Source organism: Apis dorsata, unplaced genomic scaffold, assembly GCF_000469605.1.
Source record: "Apis dorsata unplaced genomic scaffold, Apis dorsata 1.3 scaffold_898, whole genome shotgun sequence".
Classification (NCBI taxonomy): domain Eukaryota; kingdom Metazoa; phylum Arthropoda; class Insecta; order Hymenoptera; family Apidae; genus Apis; species Apis dorsata.
In genome coordinates, this window is record NW_006264013.1 from 68,049 (window position 1) to 77,724 (window position 9,676).

General features: G+C 23.1%; 2 protein-coding genes across 5 annotated transcripts in view; one reads left to right on the plus strand and one right to left on the minus strand.

The window, feature by feature from the left end:
* Positions 1–6,388, minus strand: part of LOC102673573 (S phase cyclin A-associated protein in the endoplasmic reticulum) — a 43,622-nt gene extending 37,234 nt beyond the window's left edge. For 3 of the 4 annotated variants that reach the window (XM_031514144.1, XM_031514143.1, XM_031514145.1), the window contains exons 1-9: positions 6,221–6,388; positions 5,495–5,718; positions 3,977–5,343; positions 3,163–3,902; positions 2,614–3,106; positions 2,356–2,538; positions 2,014–2,265; positions 1,431–1,871; positions 1,178–1,287 (exon numbers count right to left, since the gene is read on the minus strand). In XM_031514144.1, coding sequence (XP_031370004.1) covers positions 1,178–1,287; positions 1,431–1,871; positions 2,014–2,265; positions 2,356–2,538; positions 2,614–3,106; positions 3,163–3,902; positions 3,977–5,343; positions 5,495–5,705 — 3,797 coding nt within the window. In that variant the 5' untranslated portion in view covers positions 5,706–5,718; positions 6,221–6,388. The remainder of the gene's footprint in view (positions 1–1,177; positions 1,288–1,430; positions 1,872–2,013; positions 2,266–2,355; positions 2,539–2,613; positions 3,107–3,162; positions 3,903–3,976; positions 5,344–5,494; positions 5,719–6,220) is intronic. The other variant, XM_006623517.2, reaches the window with a different exon arrangement.
* A 633-nt stretch (positions 6,389–7,021) lies between these two features.
* LOC102673784 (ubiquitin-conjugating enzyme E2 N) lies at positions 7,022–9,453 on the plus strand. Its single transcript, XM_006623519.2, has 3 exons — positions 7,022–7,357; positions 8,319–8,579; positions 8,833–9,453. Exons 2-3 carry the CDS (start codon positions 8,335–8,337, stop codon positions 9,041–9,043), a joined length of 456 nt encoding a protein of 151 aa, XP_006623582.1. The 5' UTR covers positions 7,022–7,357; positions 8,319–8,334; the 3' UTR covers positions 9,044–9,453.
* Positions 9,454–9,676: the final 223 nt, after the last annotated feature.

The window sequence follows — 9,676 nt, forward strand, 5'->3', positions numbered from 1 at the left end:
GATTTTAATATACTAAATCAAAATCATTTTTTCCAAAATTCATAATTTTTGTTTAAAATCAATTTTAAAAAAGATTGTAATTTTTCAATTTTTAGTAATAATTGATCAAATAATAATCAAAATTTAAAGAATATTGAAAATATATTTATTTTTGCTAATATTTTTTAATTTATTTAAAAAACTAAGATTTCTACAAGAAAATTTAACTATACAATAAATCAAATTTTTTTTGCTAAGGAAAGTATCAAGAAAAATTACAAAATCATTTTTGTTTTTACAATATACAAAACTGATATAATTTGGCAAAATATACAATAATAATTATGCTATACCTATAGCATAATTGATTTCAGTATATGGCAAGAGATGACGACCATCATTAATATTAATAATTTGATTATTATTGTTGTTGTCACATATTTTGTTTAACTATTTCGTTCTTAAATCAAAAATAAAAATAATTTTATAGTTTTTGTTTATTGTTGTTAATGCTTTCCTTAGCAAAAAGATTTGTTCTATAAATTAAATATTTTAAATAATAAGTTAAAAAATAATAAATTGAAGAATATTAGTATTTTCAATATTCTCTTAATATCTCGATTATCTATTTAGATGTTATAACAATTTATATTATTTTATTTTTTTATTCGAGAGAATCTAAATTATTACTATAAAATAGATATTTTCTAAGTTTAAAATTGCTATTTTTTTTAAAATTTATTTTTTTTTGAGGACAAATAATTTACAGATTTGTATTCAATATTAAAATCTATAAAAAATATATATCATAGATTAGAAAATCGAAAAAAAAAAATTAAAATTTATCGAATAATGTTATTCTATTATTCATAATTGAATATTTTAACACAAAATAAATTAGAATTTTATATATATAATTTCTAACAATATGAATATAATTTCAAAATATAATTTCTAACAATATGAATATTGATATTTAATTGAAGATATAAAATTAATATTCGACTTTAATACATAAATACTAAATATAATAAAATTTAATATATAAAACTAAAATATTAAACAATTAAAAATGTAAATATATTTAAATTCATTCTTATTCTGTATTATATTATAAAACTTAATATTATTTTTAATTACTAATTTTAAATATTAATTAATAAAATATGAAAATTTCGAAAATAATTATTATACTTACTTATTTGGTAAATTATGAGAAGTATTCTGTACTTGCAGTCCCAAATTCAACAAATTAGTCAAAATATCAAATCCATTTAATATTCGAAATACATTTTGATCGAATGCACACTGAAACATTATAAATAACATTTGCATTAAAATATTTAAAAATGTTATGAATGTTTTATAAATATTTTAAAATATCACATTATCACATTTAAATTAAAAAAAAAATATATAATTTTCTTTAGAATAATATATATTAATATTACCGATTTTGAAAAAGCTCTTGTTATTTCACCTAGACAACGTTCTAAAGCAGCAATAGCAACACTTGACCAAGCAGTTTTAGAATGATTGTTATATAATCGATCCAATTCTTTTAAATTTCGACGAAACTTTGCTTTATTAGTTGATTCAATAGATTGATTTACATCTGTTTTATGATTATCTTCCCATTCTTTACCACGTAATGACATTCGTTGTTTCATTTTTCTACATCGACGTTTTAATGCTTTTTGTTTTTCTTTTGAAGCTTTAATTTCGTTAGCATTATTATTTTCAATGACTGAAATTGGAACATCACGAATTTGAGATATATTAAATCGTTGTAATTCATCTCGTGATGGTTCACGACCATCATGTGTATTTCGTACTGCTTCGAGATGTATTTTTCCTTTTAAATGACTTAATAAATATACTTCATTTGGTATCTATAAAAAAAATATAATAAACATAAATATTGTACAAATTTTATAGCAAATTTATTTAAGCAATAAATAAACTTATATATAATAATAATATTATAAAAATAATATTAATAATAATATAAAATAATAATAAATTGAAACTTACAAGTGTTCCACATAAAGAACATTGCTTTTGAGCAGGATATGATTTTAATGTAGGTGGAACTTCTTCTGATCTTAAAATTGAAGATTCAACTGCTCTTTGTCGAATATGTTCTATATTTTCAACGTGTCTTCTAGCTGATTCTTGCTGTTTTTGAGCTATTTTCTTCTGTAACTCTTCTTGATTTGCTAACTGTGCTGCATGAAGCGCTGATAAGCGTTCTTCTCTATCTCTAGCTTTTTCTCTTGCTAATTCCTAATAAATTATTTTCAATTTAATATTATATTAATTTATTAATCATTTATATTATATCATTATAATCATTATAATCATTTATATAAATACCTGACGTTCTTTTTCTCTTTCCAATTGCATTTTACCAACTCTTTCATCGCGTTCACGACGTGCTTGTTTCATTTTTTGAATACGCAATTGTCGTTCTGCTTCCAAAGCCCGTCTACGTTCTTCAGCTGCAGCTTCTTTAGCTGCTTTTTCTTCTTGTCGGCGTTGGCGCTCTTCTTGAATTCCCTTGAAGAAAACAATAAATTTAGAAAGATTTATTATAATTTTTATTATTAAAAATGTATAAATACTTATAGTTACTTGTAATCTTTCTTCTTGTTCTTGACATAATGCCATAAAATCATGTCTCTTATTTTGTGCTTCAAGTTCATTAATAAATGCAATTTCCTTTAATTTAGAATCTTCATCATGAGCTTTTCGAACTATTTCCAATAAATGTTGTGTTCTATTTTCTTCTGCTTTTTTTAATTTCATTTCCATTCTGATTCTCTTATCTTCTATTAATTGGTTTTTTGCACTTTTAACATCTTTTACTTTATTTAATAATTCTCGCAATCTTTGCGATTTTTCCATTAATAATTTCTGACGTTTATGTTGTGCACAAGCTTGTTTTGCTTGATATCTTCGCAATGTCTCAGGTAATGATCTTTTTCGTGATGGAGATGATAATTTCTGATGTAATTCTAAAGCTCTACCAGGATGACGAGCAACTAATGCACGTAACTGAGCAAGTGTATCTACGCATTCTGCCCAAGACATTCCTTCTAACATATTTTCATACCTATAAAAAATTCTTTTAAATTTAATATTATAAAAATAAAAAATAAAGTAATAAAAAAGTTAGCTCACCTATCTTCTAAACTAACATCATCTGGCATTATATTAGGAGATGTTCTTTGTTCATCTGTTTCAAGTATCATTTCACCATCTGTTTCATCAGTTTCAGTATCAACATCAGTTTCGGTACACTCTAGTTCTAAAATTTGTCTATGTAAAGAAGCTTCTTCATCCGATAATTGTTGTGATCGTTGCGAATCGGCTTCTTCAGTTTTTCTTTCTTCTTCTAAAATTATTCTCTCTCTTTCTGCTTGAGCAGTCATAAATTGTTGTATACGTTTTTCAAGTAATTCTGCATCACTTTTAAAAATAGCTGCAATCATTGATGTAGAATTTATTTCATTTAAATTAACAGTATTCTTGAAAACTTCTTCTACCTTATCTTTAATGGTAAGGTTTACAACTGATTCGCCTTTGACTTTTTGTACCTCGTTACATATATTTTTTCCTTCTTTTTCTACAATACATTTTTTTTTCTGTTTGTTATTTCTATCTAGAGTTAAACAATTTTTTTTATTCTTTTCAGAAGGACTTTCAATTGATAATGCTGGTAATGATGTTGCTGTACTTGGTTTATGAAATCTTGTAGACATATTCAAATTATGTGTACTACCTCTCCTACAACGACTACGAACTGTTTGCCAACCATCAGTTTCTTCTTTTGTTTTAATATATGTTTGTTTTGTTAATACTTCTACTGAACCATTTATATCTCTATTCTGATCTTTTTTTAATGAACTTTGTTCTGAAATCTAATAAACATTTATAATTATATATTATTTATTCAAATTAGTATTGATTATATCAAAAAAAAAAAAAATTATACCTTATTGTCAATTGACTGAAATCGTTGTCTAATTATTACAGATGTGCCAGGTCTTATTTTATTTGAAATTAATGTATTTTTATCACTTAATGTTGTTTTACTTCTAATAAATTTTGGAGTTTCTGAAAGACTTGATTGCTTTTGCTTAACTTTCATTTGTGACACAGTAGAATATGCTGGTTTATTTGTATTAATTGAACTTTTAATTGGATTATTGGAAGATGTATTAGATGTAGATTTTATTATTTTATTATTTGTATTATCATTAACATTTAATTGTCTTTTTAATTTTTGACTAATTTTATTGGAAATTTTTGTAATATTTTGTATATTTTTATTTATTGTAATATTACTATTTTCTTTTGTCACATTATTAGATTCTGTAATTTTATTTTCCATTACATTTTCTATATCAATAGTTTTAATACTTTTTCCTGTACTTTGTCTTTTAACTTTAGCATTGATTTCATTTTTTCCTAGTCCTAAGTCATTTTTAGGACCTAATGGTTTTATTTGAAAATTATTTTGAGAATTCAATTTATTTTCTATATTATTAGATTTAGAAAATTCTTTTTCTGTTGATGTACAAGTAATCAATTGTATATTCTTATCAATAGAAACTATTTGCTCATTCTTCTCAATTATTACATCAGAATCCGTTACTTTGATGGTAGTATAATGCATTCCAGTTTTAACTGTTTTTGATGCACCTTTATCCAATTTCCCTTTTAGGTTACGAGATGAACTTTCATTTGCTTTTTGCTCTGCAATAATACTATTATTGGTTTTAGCAACTGTGTGTTTTACAAAAGTTTTATTTATTTTTATTGAAGTTAATTTATCTTTATTTAATGACTGAATCGTTCCTTTATCAGTTGCATTTTTATATTTTTCATTCATTATATTATTCTTGGAAATATTACTTTTATTATCTTTTATCAATTTATGCACAGATTCTCCTTTTACATTACAATTTACATGATTTATTTTATTGTCTACAGTAACAGATTTACTCTCTGAAATAATCTGATCAATAGGACTTCTACAAAGTGATTCAGTAGGACTCATTCTTTGCAAAGGACTATTGGATTTTGGAATCATTGTTGAATTCCAGATTCGACAAGGAGAAGTTTTTCTAACTTCCCAAGCTAAAGGAGTACGTCTTAAAGGAGGAGGTGAATTTTCATAAGCCCATTTAACTTTAAACCATTCAATTAAATTATGAAAATCTCTGGTATAATTCTCTAAAACTAATATTACTTCTTTGCATTCAGAAATATTTTCATCTTCTTCGCATGTTTGATAAATACCATCTACTGCTCTTTGCAAATTACCAAATAAAAATGCCCAATATCTTGCCTGTAATTCTAATATAAAAAAAAAGGAAAATAATTTAAAATTTATGAATTTGAAATTTTTAAAAAATAATAGTAATAAAGATATTAAATGCAAAATATTTATTTAAAAAAATTAAATATATAAATTATTAAATTTTTGATTTTATGAATTTTAATTTACCAGATTTTTTATCTCGACCTGTGGAAGCCGATCTTACTCTAGTTGTTGGTTTCATAGATCTTTTAGAAGTATTTGCTTGTGATACTCTTGGAACACTAGGAGGTTTTTTAGTGATCTTCTCAGTATTATTTGTTCCAACTGGTACATTAAAAGCTATCAAATTTCTAGCTGCCCGACCTTCTTCTTGTATAAGTAATCTTACATCAGCCATTTTTAATTAAATTCTATAAGAAAATTATAATTAAATATTATTTATTCAATTACAGATATATATTTAAACATAGTTTATATGCATTAAAGTAAAAATAAAAGAATAGATTAAAAAGATTTTAAATATTAAATTTTAATAATTCATTGATTTCATTAGGAATATTACAAATATATATTTTTCATATTAAATAAAAAATTTAAATGATAATAATTTAAAAAAAAAATTTTATGTACAAAATTTTAACTGTTTTATAATAAACTGAGAATTTTATATTTTATTGTAATTTAAGGTTATATTATTATCATACATTCACATTTTAGATATCACAAAGAAACAAATAATTATTATTATATATAAATAACTAATTAATCATATATTAATAATGTTATCAATATTATTTATTGTTATGATACAATCAATAAATATATTTGTATTTTCATAATCTATATACTATATATACTGCGTAAGTATCATAATGATCATCATAATGATTATATTTTTAATTCACAACTTACCTTTATTATAATTACAAATTACAATTACAAATTATCAAAGAACGGTTGACTATAAATTGTTTTCAAATAATAAGAACTCCGAATTGACATTTCAATAATGATACAAGACATTTTATAATAAATATCGTCTAAGTTTCGCGGCAGTTTGTTGGTTGCACTGATATTGCTGCATTAAACACTGCAATCGCGTTATTGAGTTATAAATATACTGATTAAAATAATATCATATTGCATTAATACTATAAGACTTTAAATTATTTTTCATTTTATTAATTATATACTTTAACAATTCAACCAAGAAAATATATGTATTTTATTTATTTATATATTTAGTATCTTATACACTTATACTTTATATTTATAAAGTATCTAAATTGAATTTTTAAACAACTTTTATTATAATTTTTATCATAATTTTAACTTTATATTTTTTTAAATAATATTATTATAATATAATTTATTAACTATAATAAAAATATAATAAAAATATTGTCTTATTTTGAGAATAATATATAATATCTAGATAATAATTTTTTGATTTACTAGCAATATATCAAATCAATAAAAATTATAATTTAAAAAAAATAAATTTTATTAACTGATATTTTAAGAGAAATAGTAAAATACAATTAAAAAAATGTTTTTTTTTGAAAGAATTTTGAATTCTTATTAGTTATCTTAGAAATTGAAGTAAAAACTACGATGAGAATAAAATTATCCAAATTTATAATAAAAAAAAAGCTTATAAATGTATATGAATTATTTAAATTTAAAAATTATTTTTTACGTTGACAAAAATGATATTTAGAGATTATTAAATTGGTTTACGCAGTGAATTCGTATACAGCGCCATCAACGCGTGATAAGATGAATCGCGAGAAGCGGTTGCGAGGACTGTAACTCACATTTACGTGTGGAAATTTAATTAACACTACGTTACAGTATCTCTTTGGGGTTGCAACATAGATCCCAAGCAGATTTTTGAAGTCGGCTTTAAAGCCGATTATCACGAAACACAAAAGTGCTACGAAAATAAGATTAAAAATCGATTTCGAGGTTTCTAGAAGAAAAGGCTACCATAGAGGCGGACAATCTGCCACACTTTGCGGGGTGACGCGGGGATATTTTCAGATAATCGTACGTATTTTACTGATATATGTAAATCTTTCTTATTTGAAACTTTTTTATATAAATGAGAAACTTTGTATACTTTAGTTTTACATGATACGTGATTTCGTGCATGAATTCTTTGTTTACGCATATGCAGTAATGCTGCTTTCAACAGCTTTGAAGGTTGGCAGAAATATTTCGGCAAAAATTAAAATATTATTCTATTATTTGTTTTCTTAATAATTTATTTGGTTTCATTATTAATCATACACAATAAATCATTCATTTAATTGTATATAATAATATAAAAATTATTTGTTTCATTATATTTAGCGTGACAAACTGTCAATTTACAATAAATGAACTTTAATTATTAGAATTATTAGAATTATGAGATATTTATATAATTTAAAATTTTTAAAACTTAATTTTTATTTATAATGTATATGATATTTATAGAAATAAAAAAAATTCTTTGATAACCTAAATTTTCTTATGTTAATCATGTTTAAATTATAATATTATATTTATAAATATTATATATTTTTCAATGTGTTTAACTAAAAATATCAATATATTTATTTGTTTTTATATTTTTATATTTATAATAATTTTATATAGGTTTTATAATCATTATTTTAATATGTTTATGCTTTATTTATATTTATATTTATATGAATTAAAATATAAAATAATTTTAATATACATTTAATTAAGTAAAACATATTAAAAATTATATTATTAGTTTACTTGTACATCTGTATTAATGTTATTAATTGTTTATTATAATTTTATTTATATTTTTATAATAACTTATTAATAATTATTGCATTATTTATAAGATATAATATTTATATAAGTTACAAAATTATGTTATTTAAGTATAAGTTTACAAAGTTTTTCAACATTGATAAGATAATTATGTTTCTAGTTTGAATATATTATTAATCAGGGAACAAATAAGAAGATGCATAAGAATTTCTTTTAGAGATATTTCATCAAACATGGCTGCGCTACCAAGGAGAATTATTAAAGAAACACAAAGATTAATGCAAGAACCAGTTCCTGGTATCAGTGCTGTGCCAGATGATACAAATGCTAGGTATTTTCATGTAATTGTAACTGGACCTGAAGATTCGCCATTTGAAGGTGGACTTTTTAAACTTGAATTGTTCCTACCAGAAGACTATCCAATGTCTGCTCCTAAAGTTAGATTCATTACAAAAATTTATCATCCAAATATAGACAGGTAATGTTGTAGTTATTATTTTTAAAAAATTAAGTTTCTTAAAAACAATAAATCAATTAAATTGAATTCTGTATTAATGTAAATATTTTAATTATTATTAACTTGTAATATTAATTTCTAAACTATGTTATCTTATATAATATAATATGTGAAATAAGATAAATAAGATTGAAACTAGAAAAATATATGTTTTTTTATATATTTTTTATATATTTACATTAATATTTCAAAATTATTTATATTTGCTATATAGACTGGGCAGGATTTGCTTGGATATCCTTAAAGACAAATGGAGTCCTGCTCTTCAAATCAGAACAGTTTTACTATCAATACAAGCACTTTTAAGTGCACCAAATCCAGATGATCCTTTGGCAAATGATGTAGCTGAACTTTGGAAAGTAAATGAAAGCGAAGCAATACGTAATGCCAAAGAATGGACTCGGAGATATGCTATGGACAACTGATCTTAGATCATCCATGATGCAAAGTGATGTTACCCCTTTCTTTCCGAGTTTACCGATCACTTTACTCGCACCAGCTGAGTACCCTGCACCTGTGTCCACAATTTTGCTATAAAAATAATAAAAGTTTTGTAAGAGTAAACAGAATGAAACTGTATTTTCTATATTGTGGGGAATACAAAGATGTCGTGTTTAGATTTCTTCAACGGTTTGTGAAGCAGATTTGTCAAGAATCTTCTAACATTGAACAACATCAATCGTAAGAAGATTCCTATTTCAAAAGAAAAAGGTATAATTTTAATGGATTACTAGTTTTTACTTAAAAATATACCTTTGTAGTAAAAATAAGTGAATGTAGTATGTTGCGTCAACATTTTTTTAAAATATTACAGAATGGCTTGTGCAATCAGTAATTTATAGCCTTTATTTTGGTACCTTTAATGTATCCCTAAAAAAAAGCAGTTCTAGGTCGCTCATTATATTATACTAATATTACATTTTTCTGTATTTTACGGAATGTTTTCGAATTGGTAATACAAGATGGAAATGAATCTATATGAAAAAATAAATTGAAAATACGGAATAAAATTTCTTTGTACGGAGCTTTATTTTCAAATAAATTGATGTTAAAAATTT